The sequence below is a fragment of the Lucilia cuprina genome, chromosome 3 (genome assembly GCF_022045245.1).
Source record: "Lucilia cuprina isolate Lc7/37 chromosome 3, ASM2204524v1, whole genome shotgun sequence".
Lineage (NCBI taxonomy): Eukaryota > Metazoa > Arthropoda > Insecta > Diptera > Calliphoridae > Lucilia > Lucilia cuprina.
This window is the reverse complement of record NC_060951.1, coordinates 43,444,150-43,467,123: the sequence shown is the minus strand read 5'-3', so window position 1 is coordinate 43,467,123 and position 22,974 is coordinate 43,444,150. Positions and strand designations below refer to the sequence as shown.

At 30.6% G+C, this 22,974-nt stretch overlaps 3 protein-coding genes across 3 annotated transcripts in view; 1 reads left to right on the top strand and 2 right to left on the bottom strand.

Moving 5' to 3' along the window:
* LOC111680147 (anoctamin-2) overlaps positions 1 to 22,974 on the top strand; it is a 181,412-nt gene that overhangs the window by 115,525 nt on the left and 42,913 nt on the right. Inside the window, exon 3 of the mRNA XM_046946197.1 lies at positions 8,488 to 8,508. The gene's annotated coding sequence lies outside the window, so the exon portion shown is untranslated. The remainder of the gene's footprint in view (positions 1 to 8,487; positions 8,509 to 22,974) is intronic.
* Positions 5,745 to 16,965, bottom strand: LOC111680114 (glycine-rich protein DOT1-like). The gene is made up of 4 exons (XM_046947086.1): positions 16,897 to 16,965; positions 16,181 to 16,824; positions 15,047 to 15,053; positions 5,745 to 6,430 (listed from the first exon to the last, which is right to left on the bottom strand). The coding sequence occupies exons 1-4, from the start codon at positions 16,900 to 16,902 to the stop codon at positions 5,936 to 5,938; spliced, it is 1,152 nt and encodes a 383-aa protein (XP_046803042.1). The 5' UTR covers positions 16,903 to 16,965; the 3' UTR covers positions 5,745 to 5,935.
* Positions 21,103 to 21,990, bottom strand: LOC124418784 (acanthoscurrin-2-like). The gene is made up of 2 exons (XM_046946201.1): positions 21,912 to 21,990; positions 21,103 to 21,794 (listed from the first exon to the last, which is right to left on the bottom strand). The coding sequence occupies exons 1-2, from the start codon at positions 21,915 to 21,917 to the stop codon at positions 21,213 to 21,215; spliced, it is 588 nt and encodes a 195-aa protein (XP_046802157.1). The 5' UTR covers positions 21,918 to 21,990; the 3' UTR covers positions 21,103 to 21,212.

The following is a 22,974-nucleotide window of genomic DNA, read 5'->3' as shown; positions in this document are numbered from 1 at the left end:
GGTGGTGCTGGTGGTTATGGTTCCGGTCTTGGTGGCGCTGGTGGTTATGGTTCCGGTCATGGTGGTGCTGGTGGCCATGGCGGCGCTGGTGGCTATGGCTATGGAGCTGCTTCCGCTTCTTCTTCTGCTTCCTCTTCTGCCTCTTCAGGTTGGTGGAAACAATAATTAAAGTATTATTATTATCTTTTTAAACAAACAATTTATGTAAACGATTTTTAATAAAAGACCTGTGTGATCTCTATTAAGACAAATTTTACAAATATTTTCAATATGTCTTATAACTAATATTTTTAGTTTTAAACCACTGTTGACATAACTTTGTAGGGCTTGTTTATGTTTAGTTTAAAACTATAAATATTTCCGCATGTTTTGCAAATTTAAGGTTTAACTCTGACGTTGCTCCCCAAAACTAACTATTTACGCATGTGTCTTAAATCTTTTGTTTTATTTGCAATTAAGGAAATAAATGTGGAAATTGTTTTTCTGCGGTTAAAAAAAAATGTGTTTAAATAATTATGTTTAAACATATTTTCACATAAGAAGTGTTATTTAATAATTTATTTTCTTCTTTCTCATATTAAAATCCATTTTTGATTAAAAATTAAACTTAAGATTGGGTTATCACAACACTAGCTTCCAGGCAGAAGCTTGTGCTCTCATGAAATATTTAAAATGAATCGAATAAGACTAAATCTACCACCGTATTGGATAAAGACTTAAACAAATACTCTTCGACAGATCTCCCCGGGGCATGTTTCCTTGATGAATGACCCATTTCTTAGTATATTATAATCTCGGGGTAAAAAGGTGATTTCAGTTTCTTCTGTCTACCGAAACTAAAAAATGGTAATGCCATTTTACTCGCTGGCTAGTCCTTGGTGATTTGACATGAGTTCTAATCAAAGCACCACATAATATGATACTGTGAATAACCAGTTACCAGCAGGACTATGTCCTGGCTGGTCAGTTGGATGGGGTTTCTTCCAGATCCACGTAGTGGCTGTGGTTTTATCTTAACTCATTTGGTTAAAATAATAAGTTTATGTTACCGCTCAGCAACCTTACCCTGTAGTAAGATTGTTAGAAATTAACCTATTGCCGATTTTCCTATATGGTTGAATGTGTTGTAAACATTCTCTACTTATCGCAGTTGCCAAAACAACAGGTACTATCTCAGTAGTGTGGTTGATCGACATATAAGGTTCTCCTTTGTCGGGGTTAGATGGAGCTTGTCTCATGACAGCTGCTATTTCTCAACATAGCTACTATGGCAAGAGATTAAATAGCTCAAGTACTTAAAGAAAGTGCACGTATGACGGAACGAAAATTCCATATACATAAATTGCCACCTACGTGTAAGAAGCACAATGGGTCGTTGGTGAATTCCATAGAAACTCACCTAGTGGTTGATAAAGACCACCTTGAAATAAGGCCTTCAAGGCAGGCGTTCACGTAAACACTTTGACATTCACTATTCCAGTGGTAAACTCTGTTTCATGTGAGTACCATGCAACTCAGTGACAATTAACATCTATAGAGCAATTGGAACTGTAGCATGCATAGAGGACTGTAAACGATTAAACATTTCCCCGACATTATCTGACTTTCATCGATATTTGATCCATATCTCAGGACACTGATTTAAAAGTGTATGCTTTTTCTCAATTGGGGAGTTATATATGTATAATGATATAGAAATATTACATTTCATTCATAACATATTTCTGGTAGAAATTTTATACTAGTTAGTTATTTATAACGTATTAAAATCAACGTCAAATAAATAATTCTATATAAAATTTCTCAATTTCTTCAATACCTTAAAAATAACACTTTTTTGTTCGTTTTTTATTAAAAAGAGTTTTCCTTACTTGCCCAACAACACAAACAATATCCCGTTAATTTTGATGTTTACTTTTAATCTAAAACAAACAACAACACTACTATTAAATACTTGTCCTCTAGTTCTTTACATTCTTCTTTAGTTTTATAAGAATATTTAAAGTGGTCGGTTGCAAAGTGTGTAGTTATCGTTTTAAATTAAATTTAGTGTTTTAATTAATTGCGTTTATTAAAATATTTTTGCATAAAATTATAATTTAAATATAGCTTAGCAAATTTATATAAAAATATTTATGAAAAATGTTTAATTAGTTAAAGTAAAAAGTGTTTAAAGTTTACGAAAAAAAAAGCAATGAAATTATTATGCCATTTCTTGTTTTACTTTTGTGTGTTTGTTTGTTCGTTGAAAAAAAAACTTCGTAATTGAGAGTGCTAGTTGCTGAGAGCATTAAGCATGTTGTTGTATACATGTTGCGGAATTATATAAACATGTTTATATTAACAATTTATTAAAGGTGAGTGATTTGTAATATGTAATTTGTTTTTGTGAATACAAACAAATTACATAAACTTCTGGTTGTGATAATAATAGTCGGGGTGATCCCTGGAAAAATCGAATTCGAGCTAGAGTCCTTGGTCTGCAATGACGATCCGTTTCATAATGATACAAATTGACAGGGATAAGTTTTGTACGAACTATAATCTATTGAAACTAATAAGAATATATAGTCGTATTCCTATATTAGTATATATAGTCGTAGACCTATACTAGTGATAATATTAAAAATGTGGATTATTTTTTAATAGTAAAACATTAACTTTGAATTTTACCCCTATTTAGTTATATTTTAACAATTTGTTAACAAAAAAAATCTAAAAGAGGAGATTGGGGTTTATATGGGCCTGTGCCTATAAATTTTGATGGATGCATATATACATTTACATTAAAGTTATTTAAGCAAAAAATTCATCGTGGTTTTAGTGTTTATACGTGAATTTTCACCTTCAAGTAATTTTTTTTTGTTTTTGTAAGAGGTTTAGGGTAAAAAGAATGCCGATTTAAAACAAAAAAGTTTCGCCGATTTTTGTAGATATAGAAGAACATTTAACATAAGTTAATTAGGTAGTAAGTTGGTTAGTCAGTCAGTTAGCTAGTTAGTAAATTTGTTACTTAGTTAGTTAGGTAGTTAGTTTCTTACTTAGTTAGTTAGGTAGTTAGTTTCTTACTTAGTTAGTTAGTCGGTTAGTTAGTTATTTAGTTATTTAGTTAGTTAGTTAGTTAGTTAGTTAGTTAGTTAGTTAGTTAGTTAGTTAGTTAGTTAGTTAGTTAGTTAGTAAGTTAGTTAGTTAGTTAGTTAGTTAGTTAAATAGTTAGTTAGTTGTATTAATATACACACACTTTTTTAATTCTTTCAAACAAATTTCATTTCTTTGTATTCATTTCAATTCATTTCTTTTTTAAAAAAGGGCAGGGATTTCCCAAGATTTTACTCTTATAATTACCTGTATCTTAACGTTCATAAAGATGAACTTACATAAACTAATTTCTGGTTTATTCCTACGCAAGTTTATTACTTTGAGAAACCAAATGCTTTTTCCCAACATTTAACTCTTTTAAATACCTGCATCTTAATGTACATAAAGATGAACTTATTTCAAAAGTTTAATGATGTTTACAATTTAATTTTAATTATTTGAAAACTATTAGATTTCCTAATTTTTAACTACTGTGTTAAAAACTTTAACTTAACTCTAGACCATAATTATGCTACAGACGTTTTACAATTGTTTTTAAGTTTATCATTTATTTAATAACATTAAATTGAAATCTAAAAAAAATATTATTACAAAAACACATTATTACAATTTACACAATAGCTTAACTAATTAACAGAGCACATCCCACTTTAAGACATTTTGGGAATTTTTTGGACAACAAAAAAAAACTAAAGAATAAAAATAAATATTAATTCATTATCTGCTGAAGTGCTTAATTAAAGTATTATTTTACCTATCGATATTTTTTTACATCACTACTTTTTTGCTAAAAAAATATACATATGTACATACATAAACAATATAATAGTGATGATTTATTTTAAGTCATGATTAATGATTATATTTTATTTATATTTTATATTCGTTTTTTACCCATTTAATTAAAACATTACTAGGAGCTTGAGTGTTTTAAAAACGTTTAAACAAGGAAATAAATTTTATTTTATTATAATTCAATCGTTTTTTTTTAATTTTGTGGTTTTGGTTTTTTGTTTTGATTTATCAATATCTAAATTTGTTAAAATTTTGTTAAAATTTCATTTAAACAACATTTTACATCATTCTCTGCTTAATAATTATAAACTGGACGACTAACGCTACAAAATGCTACATCATTTTTCGATTATTTATACTTTATTTGTTTTGGTTATAAATCTTTTATGTCTATTATTAAAATGACTTTGTTTTAACTTTTTTTTTTGCAACAACTCTTTGTTATGCTAAATTAATGAGTATTTTTATGATGACAATTTGTGTTGACAATATTTTTTTAACAATCCAATTTTATGTCGTTGTTAAAGCATTAAAGTATAAGGAAATTTGTTTGTTGAAATTTGTAAATTAAAATTAAGTAATAGGCTTTACTAATTTAAAAAAAAAAAACCCGAATAAGAGAGTTTAGTTCCATTATAGGGAAGCGTATAATTGATTTCATTTAAAAATGTCATAACATTAGAAATAAAACAAAATATTTTTGACGGTTTTATTGTTTTATTTTTTCTAAAACAGAACATTATTAAATCCTATCATTTAAAGATTACTAATAATTCTCGTTTAGTTAACAATATTCAGTGCATATATGTATTTTGAAATGTTAATTCTATGTAATTAAGCTCTTTTCAATGTAATTCAATGTTTATTCAGTCTTCAACTTCATTAAGTAAATTAGTTTATTAGGTAGTTCAAGGAGTAATCAAACTAGTATCTAGAGTATATCGTAGCCTACTTTATACAGTTCATTGAAAAGTCTATAACGCCATTAAAAGACAATTTTCTAATGAAAAATTCATAATCTAATAAATATACTAGTTCGTAGAGTAATCAATTTAACACTTCTGAGTAATATATAGTTCATAGAGTATTCAATAGATTACTCCACAGAGTAGTACCTAGCATATTATATAAACCATTCGGTTGACATAAAGTAGACAAATTCAAAGAGCCACATATAGACTAGTACATAGAAAGTAGCCAATAGACTAGTTCATAAATTACACAGTACACTAATCCAAAGACTATCGGTAGCTTTGTCTAGAAAGTAGTGTATAAAGTAGTCAAAAGAGTACTACGAAGACTAGTTCGTAGAGTAGTCCCTATAATAGACGATAGACAAATTAGCCAATAGACTAGTCTAAAGACAACTCAATAGAATGTCAGTAGACTAATCGAGATACTAGTTCATAAAGTAGTCTATAAAATAGTCCGTAGACTATTCTATTGAAAACTGTATGAAGTAGTTCATAGACTAGTAGGGTAGTCAGTAAACCAGTTCATAGACTAATGAATAGACAAGTTTATAGAACAGTTCTTCACTACTGTTTATAGACTAGTTCACAGACTACTTTTATAGAATAGTTCAAAGACTAGTTTAGAGACTTATCCACAGACTAGTCAATAAACTAGTTTATATACTGGCCACTGTACTAGTCAATAAACAATTCTATAGTCAATAGATTAAAAAACGAAAGACAAATTCGAAAAGTTTAGTAATAAATATTAAAAAAAAATAATTTTGCGATCAAAAAATTCCAGATAATTGAAGTAATTAATCTGAACATTTTTTATTGATTCAATAAATCCTTTAATTGAAAAGTTTCCTATGTAAATTAAAAAAAGATTTATAATAATTTTTATATAACAAAAAAGAGTTTTATTTAACTAAAAGAGAGTGAAAATGATAGAACTTCAAAAATGAAGTGAGATACAATTCAATAACAATAACAAATGGTAGTTTTTCGATGTTTCAGTAAAAAAAATATCACAAAGCTAATTAAACAATCGAGTATCAGGCATGGACAATGAAGAGGTAACGGATTTACCAGCCACCACTACCGCCAGCAGACCAACCACCAGCACCACCAGAGGGAGCAGCTTCAGAGATGACCTTAATGATTTTAACAGGAGCTGGAGCAGGGGCAGGAGCAGAAGACCAACCACCATGGCCGCCATGACCGCCACCGGAGGAACCTTGTGAAATGACCTTAATGATTTGGACATCACCGCCGGCATGACCACCACCATGACCACTGCCATGACCGCCACCATAGCCGCCACCGAAACCACCGCCGAAGCCGCCAGAGCCTCCTGAAGACCAACCACCAGCACCGGCACCACCATGACCGCCAGATCCACCTTCGGAGATGATTTTAATGATTTTAACGGAACCACCAGATGAACCGCCACCACCACCGCTGGACCAGCCTCCACTGCTACCGCCACCGCTGGACCAACCACCAGCACCACCACCGCCGCCACCTCCTAAGAAACCGGCATTAGCAACGGCGCAAAGGGCTAACAAGCATACGAAAACCTAAAAGAGTTCAAAATAAAATCAGTTATTTTCAACATTTTACTAATATTATGTTCTAGATTTTCTTTAATTCAAAAAAAGTTCTTTCTTGAACATTATTGCCTATAATCCCTGGTGTTTGGCAATAATATTCCTGAGGAACTTTTTTGGAATATAAAATATTTTTTGTAATATGTTTCAAATAAACGCACCTTCATGTTTAGCTTTGTTTAGTTTAAGTTTTTTTTTAGTGAATATTCGATGAGAGTTCAACTGAAATTGATAACTGAATCGTAAAATTTGTAGACTTTATATACAAAATTAAAATCTTGAAGGGCTTATAGCTCTTAAGCTGCAATATTACACTTTCAATTTTTTAAACTACTCTTCCAAAAAGACATAGATACATTTGATGTATCCATATGTTTGCATGCACAAAATACATATGTAATAATGTACATATATATATGTATGAAGCTGATATTAAGAGTAGGAAAATTTTAATAATCAAAATTTATTAATGCTAAGAGCAGTTAAGACATAAATTTAAGGTTGAAGATTTTGAAAATCATCTCAAAATGTTTGTGCATTAATTTTTACATCTATGATTGTATGAAAAATGCTGCCAGATTTTAAAATTGGTACATTAATTTGGATATACATACGTATGTATATTATAGGTTAAGTGCTAACGTATTTAACAAGGTTTTTTAAAAAGTTATAGTCTGTTTATATATGTTTTATGTTGTAATATTTATTTCATTAACAGTAAAGAAAATAAATTAACATTTGGCTGCATTCGTTAGAAAGTGATCGTTTATTTATATCATTTGGATTGTAGTTATAAACTAATAGGGATGTGTGTCGTGATTTTCGGAAAGTGTTATTAACAATATACTTATTCCAACTAAGGGCCGATCTTATAATGAAAATGAGTATCTATTTTAGGGTGCTTGTACTCCGATTTTCTATCCGATAGATAGATAGATAGATAGATAGATAGATAGATAGATAGATAGATAGATAGATAGATAGATAGATAGATAGATAGATAGATAGATAGATAGATAGATAGATAGATAGATAGATAGATAGATAGATAGATAGATAGATAGATAGATAGATAGATAGATAGATAGATAGATAGATAGATAGATAGATAGATAGATAGATAGATAGATAGATAGATAGATAGATAGATAGATAGATAGATAGATATATAGATAGATAGATAGATAGATAGATAGATAGATAGATAGATAGATAGATAGATAGATAGATAGATAGATAGATAGATAGATAGATAGATAGATAGATAGATAGATAGATAGATAGATAGATAGATAGATAGATAGATAGATAGATAGATAGATAGATAGATAGATAGATAGATAGATAGATAGATAGATAGATAGATAGATAGATAGATAGATAGATAGATAGATAGATAGATAGATAGATAGATAGATAGATAGATAGATAGATAGATAGATAGATAGATAGATAGATAGATAGATAGATAGATAGATAGTTAGTTAGTTAGTTAGTTAGTTAGTTAGTTAGTTAGTTAGTTAGTTAGTTAGTTAGTTAGTTAGTTAGTTAGTTAGTTAGTTAGTTAGTTAGTTAGTTAGTTAGTTAGTTAGTTAGTTAGTTAGTTAGTTAGTTAGTTAGTTAGTTAGTTAGTTAGTTAGTTAGTTAGTTAGTTAGTTAGTTAGTTAGTTAGTTAGTTAGTTAGTTAGTTAGTTAGTTAGTTAGTTAGTTAGTTAGTTAGTTAGTTAGTTAGTTAGTTAGTTAGTTAGTTAGTTAGTTAGTTAGTTAGTTAGTTAGTTAGTTAGTTAGTTAGTTAGTTAGTTAGTTTGTTAGTTAGTTAGTTAGTTAGTTAGTTAGTTAATTAGTTAGATAGTCAGTTAGTTAGTTAGGTAGTTAGTTAGTTAGTTAGTTAGTTATTGTTTTTGGACTGATAGACAAGCATAAACTGCTAACCTACAAGAGATATATCGCTGTTTCAATCGCTTTCAATATAATTTTTTATAACATTTAAGACACCGTATTAATCATTTCCTTTCTTTTCATTACAGGATGCTTCCGTTATATAACAGGTAAGCATTTATACTTTTTTTAAAGCGTATCACTTATTTAACCCAAGGATGCATCTATATTCTTCTATATAAATAAAAGATGGTAATTCCAAGTAAAAATCAATTAAGCCCCGTTAACTTCACTTCCGGTTATCGTTTAATCGAAAGTTATTTTGCCGATTAAAATATTTTTTGTATTAAAACTGTAAATTTAACCTTAAAATAAAAAAAATAACCAGACATTGTGATAATGTGGATTAATGTAATCAAAATATATAAATCCGATTTTTTATCCAAGTGTTAATCAATCTGGCTACTCTAATCATAAGTGTGGCTATCGATTCAATATAAAAGACACATTATTAGGAGATTTCTATAACCTCGTATATATTTTTAAAAATTACCATTTCTTGTTTTAACAACTTTATGAAAACAAATCATTATCATTATTATAATTATAATCATCCATTTGTGCATATTCATAAATGTTTTTTTAATGACTTTTGTGCCTAAAAATATAAACTTCTTAAACATTTTTATTGTTATTGTGTTGGCTACTGTTTTTTATGCTTAATTTGTGTTCGATTTATTTAGTATTGGAATAAATTTTATAATTAACAAATATTTCATAATTGTTATTAATAAAATTAAGAGAAGATAACAATAGCCATGCAGCAGATGGTAGTGTAATGTAACCCAGCAAAGGATTTTGGAACTAATTAATAAAATATAAAACTCTAGTTGAGACTGTAAACTTGTCATAAAGAAATTTGAGAAGATGCTCGATAATATTTGCTACGTTTAAATTTCAGTAGTTTTGATATTGGTTAAGAAGTTTGCTGGGTTATAGCAGTAAACATATGTGAATTATAACAATATTCACCTACATAATTTTTTATGTATGCAAATTTATTTTTTTTTTTTTTAACTGAACCTCGAAATATTATTTAAATATTTAAGTATCTTCAATCAGTAAGTCTTGCAGCAGTGTTCAATCAAGTACTTTATACAATTTTTTTTGTGATTCATTTTCTGTTACTTTTGTGATTATTTAATAATTGCACATTACTAGTTTATTGTTATAATTATATTAAAACACTTGAACTAAATATTAGTTTCGTATAATTATGTACAAGTTTGTGTGATTTCTGTTGTCTTCTATTGTTGTTTGTTGCCTGATCTTATCAAATTATGATCAGTATTAAGAGCCTCTAGGCATCTTACGTATTATAATGATGGTTTGCTGCTAATACCATTGCAAGTACAAATGATGTTTTTGGTCATACTAATTCATTATCAATGTTTTTTTTATTTTGTTGTGAATAAATTTTGTTACATAAAACCAACACAAAATCTATAAATGCCTCTTAACCATGCAACAGTCATGTTAAGATCGTCATACGACGAAGGTTTTTCTTAAAGCACTCGTTAATACATTTTCTCGACACAATATTTTGGATTTTATTTCAAAAAAAATATACATTTCTTTAAATTTCTTAAAGAAATAAAAAAACGTGATTCATATTTAACTTGTTATAGAATTCTTTCGATTTTAAAGTATTTCTTCGTTTAAAAGTGGCTAATGATGTTTTAACTTAAGAAAAATTAGCTTAGAATAAATTAGAAAGTTTTTTTTATATAGATAAATATTTTATAAAAAACAAACAAACAAATCTGAACTTGATAACACTTTTATACATGTCTTAAGATATCAATTATATTTTTCGAAAAAGCTGATTTAATTTATGTTATAGTATTTTAATCATAGTTCTCTGTAAAATCGTTCCATATTTGACTTTAGGCCTAATTTCAGAAAATAAATCTAACATCAAAAATTGATAAATATACACGGAATATAGTTGACTTATACCATTTTATTATAAGCCTAAATTTCCCATATCAATTTTCCATATAATCCCTCTTAAAGAAAATCAAATTATTATTAAAAATAATAAGATATTTTAAAAGGTTCGCTGTATCCAAATCTGACCTTACAATTTGTCCATCATTCCTGCGATTTGGGGTTTAAAACTATGCCTTTTTTGAAACATAAAATGTTGTATATCATCTGAAAGTCCATTCTGTCAGCTTTAAAATAAAGATTTAACGTCTGATATATCTTCTATCTTTTTCAATATATCTTATAGTTTAGGGATATCGAATACTTCTAAAACAACATTTAGACTATAAATACCCAGATAAAACATGTTACATACCGTCTGCATTAGTTAGAATGCGTGTAGTTATAACTTATAAATAACATATTATAAGTTCTTATCTTTCAGCATTGATATATTGCCTTCGAATATCCCAGCAAAAAATATGTAATGGCTATCAGTTGTAATTACTTACCTAACAACTTACTTTTCAATGACTACTACATATGGTCTGGATTACACAGAAATAGTCTAATAAGATCTTACTAATAATGTGTTATATAAATACTTTCTAATTCATTAGTCATCTTGTCAGTGAAGATACAGATGCTGTATACGTTTATTCCTGTGATTTATAATGACTACTTTTTCTAATTACTTGAAATCATTTGTGGTAAGTACTTGCCTCCAATGACATCACCGTGTTAGAATAATGACTTAAAATGCTATTGTGTAAGTAAATTTTAGCATTTTAACTTTTTACATGGTAATGAAAATTTCTAATGGGTTTGTTTTTAACACAAACGAAAAAAAACATATTTTTTTAAACTTTTATTAGACGCAGAAACAAAACTTACTTCCTATAACCTTACACCCTATTTGTATGGGAACGTTGATCATTTGCACATCTGCCGCTATAGCCGAATAACTTGAAACCGAAAAACTTGAAAACCGAGTAATCAATTTTATCACATTCCCAAATTTTGTTTCCCTATACCCTTGGCGAATTTACCCCTTGGATGGGGTGGTATCGCCGTTTTTTGTCAGTTCGCCGGAAAAGTTAAAAAATTATGTATATTACAATATTATTGTTTAATCTAATCCCTTACTTTTTAATGCAAAATTTTTGTTGGATCTTCAAACAATTCTAGCAAACATTTTCATTACCATTTAATTTCTTACAAGTAATTAAAAATTCTATCAAGGTAAATCGTGCGAAAAAACATATACAGCTTTTATATAATCACACAGAAGCTGCTAAATTAATTAGAAATACTTAATTTATACAACTCTTTATTAATAAGACATTATTAGACTACTTCAGTATAATCAGGACGATATAATAGTCACTGAAGTCACCAAGTTTTTGCTGGGATGTACTTTAAATTGCTTCTTTTAAAACATAAATACAAAAATTATTTAACAATATAGATTTAGTTTTTAAGATCCGTTTTAATGAATATTAAGTGGTATTCTTAGATGAGATTCTTAAAAAGGCAGACACTCAGGTCATTGTAATATTTATATCTATGATTCAGAAACTGGAACTGTAATTGCTCAGTTTTTGTCCACTTAAATTACGCAACTATGGTTAAGTTATTTATACATTTGTTTTTAAATAAATTTTTAAGTCAATGTACATATCTTTACCTAAAACGCAGAAGGGCGTTACAACTCTTTTAAACATTTTACAGGAGAGATAAACAATTAAATGAAATGAAATTTTCTTACAACACGTTGCAATACAACTGTGCCGTTAGACATTTTCTACTATGTTGCTTTTTAGGGCTCTCTGACTCGTGGAAATCAATTGTAACAAAGTCCGTGATTTTTATACCCAGCAACACTGTAGTTGGGAGGGAATTTATCCATTTGGCCCACCTTAAATTATACCAATAGGCACAGAATAACTTTCTAAATTGATTTTGTTGAAATATTTCAGAATTAATGTAAAAAAAATTAAAAAAATAATCCATCGACTATACATTAATACTTGTCGAGTTCTAAAAGTATGAATGCATTTCAATTAAAAAGTAGATTTAAAATTTTTTGGTTGTTATGCATTTTTTGCATTTCAGGTTACGATATACATATTTTGATTTCTTAGTTTAAAATATAAATTCGTTTTTTTTTAATTTCTTATTATAACCAAAACAAAAATTAAACATTTTGTATATTAAATGATATTCGCACACCCTCTTCTTTATACTACTGGCTTAATTTTTATCAGCCTTTCCAGTTCTATCCGCAACAAGTTTAAAATACCAGTTTTTTCCAATGATTTATTAGTCAAATAAAATTTGATTTAAATTGGCAATCGAAATGAATATTAGTAGTAAGTTATTAATTGGATTTATTATATAGCCTTAATTTTTATTATAGAATTAATTTGTTTAAAACATTTAGTCTGAATTGTAAATATTGTTGCTGTACAAAACATTTAGTTTAGTTAAATATAAATAAATTGTTTGCATCTGAATGATTATATTTTAGATTGTTAATAATACATTCTTATCCGACCTTCCATTTAATAATCCACCACATTGTAGATTGTGAGCCAATGACATCATTACTCTGTTTCAAACATAAAATAAACTCTTGTAAATATTTTTATTTTTTAGGTCATTATTAAAATTGTTTTTAACTTAATTTTACATTGATAATTGTATTAGACCTCTTTTTAAAGGCCTGATTTAAGATGTGTGTGTACATATACATATGTTTGACTATAACGCAACAAAACGGAAAAAAAAGTTGACAGACGACCTTCGTATGTTTTCGAAAAATATACAACAAATTTTAATGAATTAAAAATAACTTCAAACATTCAAACAATAGTTTGATGATAACGAAAGACTTCTGTTGTGAAATTTTTTGATGTTATTTATTTTGATTTAAATAAATGCTGATAAATAATATTAACTAAGCCTAAGTTGGTTAAAACTAACTAATTAAACATAGGGCTAAAGAATTTTTTTTTAAATGTCTGTTTTTTATTCCCCCGGGGGCATGCTACCTTGGCGAGACCTCCGCCTTGGTGTTATTACAATCCCGGGGTATAAAGAGGTTGCCAATCTGACCAGGATTTAAAAATTGGTTACAGTCTACTGCTTGGCTTAGTCCCTGCATAGATAGCCAGAAGTTAGACCAGAGCACCGCATAATCTGGTACTACGGGCGACCTGTCCTGGCTGGTCTGTTTTTTGAGGTTCCTTCGGCATCCACGTAGTGGCTGTGGTTTGAACCTAAATTCGCGGGAAGAGTAACTGGCGGTTAAAAGACTGATGCATGATAATAGTCAATATTTCGGGATAAGTTCGGTGCTGATGCCGAGAACAACAGATACCCCGCAGTGAGTGACTGTGGGACTAAGCGTTGTAAATGAGTTGGTATTAATTGTATATGGTACGGGATGAATGTGAGGGTCGGCGGGCCTTACCCCACCCGTCTACCTAATGAATGTGTCGTATGTTTTTCTCTTATGAATATGTCGTATAAATGAGATGTGTGCTGGGTTGAATGATGATGGATGAAAGGTGTAATATACATATGATACCATTGAATTTTCCTTCCTTGCCCAGATATGTTCAGGGTTTACTCTGTTCATATCAGAATTACCACAGTGTGTCCCTGTAAGAACAAGTCTACGGCTTATTGATGATCGTACTTCGGTCTACCGGTTCCGTCTCTAGGTGCTGTTGCCGAATCAACAAAGGCCATCCAATGGTCAAGAAATTAGATAGCTCGAGTACTCCAGCAAAGTACTTGTGCATGGACCGGTCAGAACCAATGTACAAATATTGCCACCGGCAAGAACAAAGAACAAAGGGGCGATGGTAGACCGTTCTCAAATCTACCCAGTGGTTGAAAAAGACCACCATGGGATAAGGCCGTCAAGGCAGGTGCTCACGTTAAACTCTCGACATTCCTGTCTGTTTTTTATAAAGGTACGTGTACACCCAACTTGAATGATTTGTTACAAACACAGTAAAAGTATAGTAAAGGAACATTCGTTACTCGAACATAACGTCGAGAGTCATGTACCGGTAGAATAAATCACTATTATTATACCCTACACAGAGGAAAAAGTACGTTTTCAAATTATACACGCCTTGTATCAAATTGACACCAAAGCGTTTAACATTTTTTAATACAATTCGTTGTCAAAGTACATATATAAATATATATACGCGTTGCCTGAATATTAACAAACGTGATAAGCTCAATATTGACTTCGGATTATATCCATTTCGGTACTTTTCTACCGGATTTTCCCTTAGTGTACTTTTTGAGTGGATTTAGCGATATAAGTTTGTTTTTTTTAAAACATTGTTGTCTATGGTAATGTGTCCAAAAATACAGGTCGCAATGTTAGAATATTTGCAAGGTTATATATTTTGGAATTTTATATCAATAACTTAATAAGCCTCAATGTTGTCCATAACTGACTCAAGTACTACAGATTGAATTGATGATTAAAAGCGCCTCCCGAACCCCTTTCACTAGAATTATGAGAAAATATTGACCTCAGTTTTGATGGGAACATCATCAGATAATTTTTCTTCATAAAACGGTGCAACTGTAATGTTCTAACTCGGCGCATAGTTGAGATATTATTGATTTCAACGAAAATAAAATAAACAAAAATGAAATTAAAAACGGGCGAGGCTGAAAATATAATACCCTATACCTGTTACAAACAATAAAATGTTATTTAGTTTTCATAATAAAACATTTAAGATGAATTGTACCTTGCCTCAGATATACATACTTAAGCCATTTATTGTTGAATAGAATTTTGAACATTTAATTTCAATTTCAAATTTTGAAATGGGGCCTTTTATAGGGGCTAGGGAAAAATAAGGCTCTATAATTAAAAAAATTCATGAGGATCATCATTGCTAGTATGGAACTTGGTCTTGTCGAAATACGAATATATTAAACATTATTATGAACTTAAAAGCTCTATTCGGCGGGTACAGTTGTATGGGGGCTAGGTGAAATAATGGACCGATCTTAACCATTTTCAATATGCTTCCTCCTTGGGACAGATGGACAGACAGACGGACGGACATAGAGTATAAATACTATTTGCTTCTTATATATTTATATCAGCATGAGTAAACTATAATTTGAAAACTTTTTATACTCTACACAACTTTAGTTGCGATCGGTGTAGGGCCGCGCCCGACTATAATTTTTTACTTGCTTGTCTATTAAGTTGTTTTATAAACAAAATTCTCAACTATTAATTGTATACTCGTATTTCTATTAAATACTGAACACAATACACCAGTACAGCCTACTTTATTAATAGCAGTCATTTTATTGATTCACAAATATTTATTATTCAAAATATATTTTCAATATTCTTTTGTTGAGATATTTTATACAAATCGATAAAATAATGAATAGAAATATTGATATTAAATGATTTGTTTTTAAAATAAATCTTATTTCTTTTGTTATATTGTTATATATTAAACGACATTTATATATTAAACAACATATGTTCAAGACTATTAAAGAAATTTAATATCTTGTTTAAATTCGAAATAATTTGTGGTTAATTGTGGTAAATTCGATTGATGATTCAGTTTAATAGATAAACGCTTGCCAATAACTGACCTTAACGATTAAAGTGGTATGTGGTTAATAATAAACCGCTAATTGATTTTTTCTTCTTCCGAATTTGTTGAAAAAAAACATGCAATTTGTATATTAATTAAATAACGAAAAGGTTTTTTATTGGTTTTTCTAAATTAAAGTTTCTCTAATGTGATATCTACTAAAACGAGATAAACTAGAAATGTTTACCAGCTGGAACTCCAGCCGCCACCGTGACCACCACCACCGTAGCCGCCACCACCAGCACCGTAGCCACCGCCACCAGCACCGTAGCCGCCGCCTCCACTGTAGCCACCATCACCGTGACCACCAGCGCTGGAAGTTGTGATGATTTTATAAACGCTGACATGACCGCCGGAGCTACCACCATGACCACCACCGCTATAACCACCATGGCCGCCACCGACACCACCACCATAACCACCATGGCCGCCACCGACACCACCGCCATAACCACCGCCGCTATAGCCTCCATGACCGCCGGCGCCATAGCCGCCACCACCACCACTGTAGCCACCAGCACCTCCGTGGGAAGTAGTGGTGATAATTTTGTAAACATCAACGTGGCCACCACCGCCATGGCCGCCACCGCTGTAGCCACCACCTCCGTAGCCACCACCTCCGTAGCCACCACCTCCATAGCCACCACCTCCATAGCCACCACCACCATGGCCGCCACCATAGCTACCACCGCCGTAGCCACCATCACCATGACCGCCTCCATAGCCGCCACCGGCACCGCCGTGGCCACCACCACCGCCTCCTAATAATCCCAAAAAGCCGGCATTAGCTGTGGCCATAAGGCTGGCAACAGCCAAAACGCAAACGAAAACCTAAAAGTTTTGAATAATATTGTCAACTAACTGTCTACCAGTTTTTCAAACAAAAACACTTTCGAAACTTACCTTCATTGTGATTGTTGCTTTGTTCTTAATTTAGAACTAATGTTGAAACTAAATCGGTCTATTGCTTTTATACTATTGTTACTTTTTTTGAAATTTTAATTAAAGTTCTTCCTCAATTTTTAAATTGGAACTAAAAAATCAAACATTAGAGAGACTTTTGTTGTTACCTTCACCGTCATTGATTTGCATTCAAAATTTTTGCTAAAACTCGTTTTTAACGATTTTTATAAAATTCTCTATATATAAAAGTGATGTTTGTTAGATTTGCTTAAGAATATAATAAAGAAGCAGATATGAACATATAATAAAATAATTGCTGTATTAGTTAAATTTTTATTCTATTTAGCATATCATTGTTATTCTAAGCGTGGCTGGTGCATTTGGTATAATTTAAAAAACTTTATTTTAATTTTATTTTATAAGTATTTTTATTATTTTTAAAAAATATTTCAATGCAGTATAGTTTTAGGATGTAAAGTTAAGTTTTTTTTTAATGTTAAAGTCATAAACATACTTTAAAAGATATTTCCCAGCAAAAAATTTAGTAACCATTTCGTGAGTTGAAATTAGTATTAAAAGTTGTTTTAGCTTACTGCCTGTTTAAAGCATGTTTCTAAAATATCTACTGTTAATCCGACATATTTGATATTAATCGGTGAACTTTAACAAAAATTGTATATTAAAACTTTTACGCATCAGCTATCCAACACTAATGTACCTTTAATACTAAGATTAGACAGGTTTTTTAATACTAAAATAAGGCAAGTTTTTTCCCATTCCGTTTGTAATACATCGAAATATTGGTCTTATACCTACAAATGTATATATGTATATTATGTGTTCTTATTAAATTCTAAGACGATCTAGCCATGTCCGTCCGTCTGTCTGTCTGTTGAAAGCTCGAAAGTGTTCAAACGGAAAGAGCTAGAGAGATGAAAATATTAATATTTGGTTAATCGTGGAAATATGTTTTTCCTTCAAACGAATCAAAAAAATTCATGTTAATGTTTACACACTTTTAATTATAATTTTGAACATAAATATGTTTAAAACAAATACTAAATCAAAAGATCTGTTATAATTGGAACAAATCTTTTCCTTTTTTTGTAATTTATAATAATGCATTTTTTGTAATGCAAAAAATAGGATGCTTCTCATTTGCCAATGCTTTTCGCATTCAAATAAAAATTTTTCGATTAATCGACGAAAAAATTGGAATAAAAAAATTCCAATTTAGAATAAAGAACAATTCGAACAATTTTTGTCGAATAATCGAATATTTGAAGAATATATTACTGGTACTTTTTACACATATTTGATTATAATTTTTAACAAATAATTATATTAATATTAGGATATAGATTTTCGAAAACATTTTGGTTCCATAAAAATTGTTACATTTCTAATTTTATTGCTATCCGCTTTTAAAGGCCAGTTTTCGGTGCTATAGTAATTTTCTGAAGAGAACCGTATATAGGGGCTATAATCTAATAAGGACTCAATATTTCGATGTGTTACAAACGGAATAACAAATACAGTACACCTCCATATTTTCTGGTGGTGGGCATAAAGTGTACAAGTGTAGCGCCGAAATTCAACAAAAGCAAGTTTCTTACGAGCACCGTAATTTATGAGAATGTTTCCATAATTGACCCTACGCTTCAGAAAATGACATTACTTGCTTAGAAATACGAATACGAATAAAATTCGATATACAAAAGTAAGTTTGTTTTTAGCCTTATTTTATGAGAATCGGCCCATAACCTATAAACATATACGACATGAGTACAGGTATAAAAATATATTTAAGCCCTAATTCAAAGGGTTTATAAATAAGCTTTAAATTTACGGTGTGATAGTGGGTATAAAAGATTGGGCATAGCCGTGATGCTGTATATAAAATATCACAACAAAAACATGCTAATTATGACTTGATCTTACCCAACAATTTACTTTTTCAATACTGCCATCATTGCAGAGATGGAGACTAGTAATGATTTACAAATAACTGTATAATATACATAGTATATAATACATAGTTTATAAACCGAAAAATTATGTATCGTCCATTGTCAGACGATACATAGGTGTAAATAAGCATTACAGTGACCCTTAATTTTAACAAGTATTCTGTTCATCTCTGCGTTCAATTTTGCCTCCTTTATCAAATTCCTTTTAGATAATTTTCTCAATCCATCTCTTCTAACTTTCTCTCTCTTACTACCATTATTATTATTATTTGTTATACCCTTCACCTTCGTGAGAAGGGTATATATGTCCGTATGTCTGTCTGTCAGTCTGTAGGTTTGTTAAAATCAGTTTTTAGAGTACCGCAGATATCGGCGAGATCCGAATCTTCAATATTTCTTTTGGGAAGAAAGCTATTTAAAATCAGCAAAATCGGTCCATAAATATCGGAGATATGAGCAAAAATCCTAGACAAACTCTGAAAATTTCATCAAAAAATTAGATTTTTTTATCCATTCTCAAACAGAAATTGCAAAAAACAAAATAGATAATCTTACGTAAATTTTGTCATTGTACTCTTGTTTATAAAAATGAAGCAGAGCGAGAGCAGCAGGTATAGCAGAGCGAGAGCACCACTAGTTTGTAGGGTTTCTAAGGGTTTCCTTAAACTTTGGGCTTGAGCACGCTCAACTTCCAAAGATATCAAATTCAATTTCTATCATGTTGAGACAGGCGCGGATCCACGGGGTGGTATTTCTGAAACGCTGGAGATGGATCCACGGTTGTGTTAAGACCAGCGTTGGGATCAGCAATTTTTCGATTTAACGTCCTACAAGTGTTCTAAAGCTTCAGTTACAATAGTGTTCTTGGTTTCGGTTACTATGAATCTTTAACACTATGAATCTTTAACACAAATTGTTTCGAATTTGGTATCCAAATAAGCAAGATAAATAGAAATCCTGTCGGTCATTGATTTTTCCGAGATCCAGACTTCGGTTACTAAAGTGCTCATGATTCCAAGTAACATGTAGGTTGAATTCTATGTATTCATATTATGTTCAACTTTATGTTTATAACTGTTCACTAGATTATAGTTGCGTTAGTCTAAAGTAATCTTTTTTCTAAAGCCAATTTGACGCAATTAGACTTAGATTCCATTTCGAGCATATGGTTCTCTTACGCAGCACCAAACATAAGTAAGCTTTTTAGAATTCTAACATATATCTGATGTCATTGATATCATTCAGACCAAGAATCGGGATAGGCGTTTTCATAGTTTTTGTTTAAAAACATTTATCATTTTAGTCGTTTTCTCATTCTACACTCATTATCAATTAAGTTCCCTATGAATACAATTGATTGTTGTTAGCTTACCCTAGGCGATCAAATTCCGCTTTGTGATGAAATTCTAGAACTAATACTTCAGAATTTATTTTATGTTATTTGATAATACGGTTATTTGTTGTGTGTTCCTTAATCGTACAACTTTTCATCGTGATTTGTCATAAACAATCTACGTGACAGATAAAGTCCGTCTGATTGTTATTTTGACAATTTTGGAACTAGTTTAGTGTTTGAAAAATTTCCTAAAACTAATATATTCTTCTTTAAACTTCCAAACAGGTTCAATTTATTTTTGAAGTATTTTTATTTATAAAATACCACTTTTTTAAAATGGCTAAACATAAAATATTTGTTTTAATTAAAATCCCGTCTGTCCAGAATTAAATCTGATGATGAGTAAGACAGAGCACAGTTTATGCAGCTAAAATCATCAATACTGTGCAGACAAAACATATTTTTTTTATTTTATGCAAATTTAATTATTTTTCCATAATCCATTGTTATTTGTTTACTACTGTTATTGATAAAATTTAATTAAATAAATTTATGCACATATAAAACTGAATGGAAAAATTAGGTTTCTTTAGTATTTTACCATTAACTAATAATAAATTATTAATTTTTTTGTTTATTATGTATAAACTCCTTAATTTCACGCCAAATGTGTTTAAAAAGAAATTTTAATAACGTATTTTATGAAATTCGTTCGACATTTTTGACTAATTGTTTTTCAGCAAACTAATCGTGGTTTTTAATTAAATGGGGTTTTTTAAGATTTGCTTATAGATGACCTTCAATTCTTTGTTTTGCTTTTGTATTTAATTAGAAAAAGAACTAAAAATTGTTTTAACAGTTGCTGATTCCTTTTTTGTGGAATTTTTAAAAGAAGATCGATTTATATGAAATTTTGTGTTAATTAGGCAATGATTGAGCTTTATTGGTTTTAATTATCGTCTGTCTTATTTGTTATAACTACTAAAACTAGTTAAACTAGAAGTGGTCTTTTACCATCCTCCGTGGCCGCCACCACCACTCCAGCCACCATGACCGCCACCACCGTAGCCTCCACCACCGTAGCCGCCGCCACCAACAGAAGTTGTAATGACTTTGTAGACATCGACGTGACCGCCACCACCATGGCCGCCACCGTATCCACCACCGTAGCCGCCACCATGGCCGCCACCATAACCGCCACCACCGTAGCCGCCACCGCCATAGCCGCCACCACCGTAGCCGCCACCTCCGTAGCCACCACCTCCGTAGCCACCACCGCCGTAGCCGCCACCTCCGTGAGAAGTAGTAGTTATAATTTTGTATACATCAACATGACCACCACCATGGCCGCCACCTCCGTAGCCGCCACCGCCTCCATAGCCGCCACCGCCTCCATAGCCGCCACCTCCGTAGCCGCCGCCACCACCGCCATGGCCACCATAACTATAGCTGCTGGCATAACCACCGCCACCACCACCGCCATAGCCGCCACCACCTCCACCGAGGCCTCCTTTAAGACCACCTAATAATCCCAAAAAGCCAGCATTAGCTGTAGCCAAAAGACTGGCAACAGCCAAAACAGCAACAAATGCCTAAAATTTTAAATGAAAAATATTAATTTTTAAAAATTCGCTTTTATTAATTACTTCATAACACTTTAAAGATTTTTTTAATTAATTATTTTTTCAAACACTTCCGATTCTTCTTACCCTCATTGTTAGTTAAGTTTTGTTATAATTTCAAAACTAATTTTGAAATCAACTCGGTATATTGCTTTTATACTTTTGTTGCTTTTTTTCTTAATTAATTATTTGAAGAAGTTCTTCCTCAAGTTTTAAGAGGAATTACCCATTAACCGCAATGTTTTGAGAGACTTATTAGCTTCGTCATTTTTAATTTGCACTCAAAATTTTGTTAAAAACCAGTTTTTTCGAAAATGTTTTTATATATATATTTTCCATATGAGCATCTTTAGTTAGATTTTGCTAAATAAAAAGATTCGAGAATTTGCATAATAATATAATATAAACTTAAAATAATTGCTGTTTTTTAGTTTTTTTTATATTTCTAATTTATTCAAGGCGCAACTTGTGCATTTGATATAATAAAAACCGTAATTAATTTTTTTGTTAATTTGCAAAAATTTTCACAAAAGTGTGGTATATAGTTAGGAGGTTTTAGACATGTGTTTCTATTATATTTGCGTGATTATAGCGATTTTTTCAGTATTACTCAGTAAGCGTTTTTGTAACGCATGAGTAAAGTTTAGAGTTAAATATTGTAGGTTATTAAAGATTAATGTGAAAAAAACATTAAAAATATTGTTATAATATAACATATTACGAGTTTAATTTAAATAATTTTTATTTCATTAGCCGATATTACATTAGATCTTACAATGTGGTTCAGAAAATGTTTAATAGCCGTGGCAACGTACAATTTCTGTCTTACAACATTGTCAGACAACGTTTCAAAATAAAAAATATAAGTTCACACGATTGGTAGCATTTGAAACCCATCACAGCTAATAGTTTTGTAAAACAGTCCATAATTGGATCTACTAGTTTTGGGTTTATTTTGCAGAAACGAAGGTGGAAGATCACGTACTTCATTTATCACATCTTAATGGAATAACTGGACTTGTTTTGAAACGGTTCGGTCAGGTAGTTAATTAGTTAGTTAGTTAGTTAGTTAGTTAGTTAGTTAGTTAGTTAGTTAGTCAGTTAGTTAGTTAGTTAGTTAGTTAGTTAGTTAGTTAGTTAGTTAGTTAGT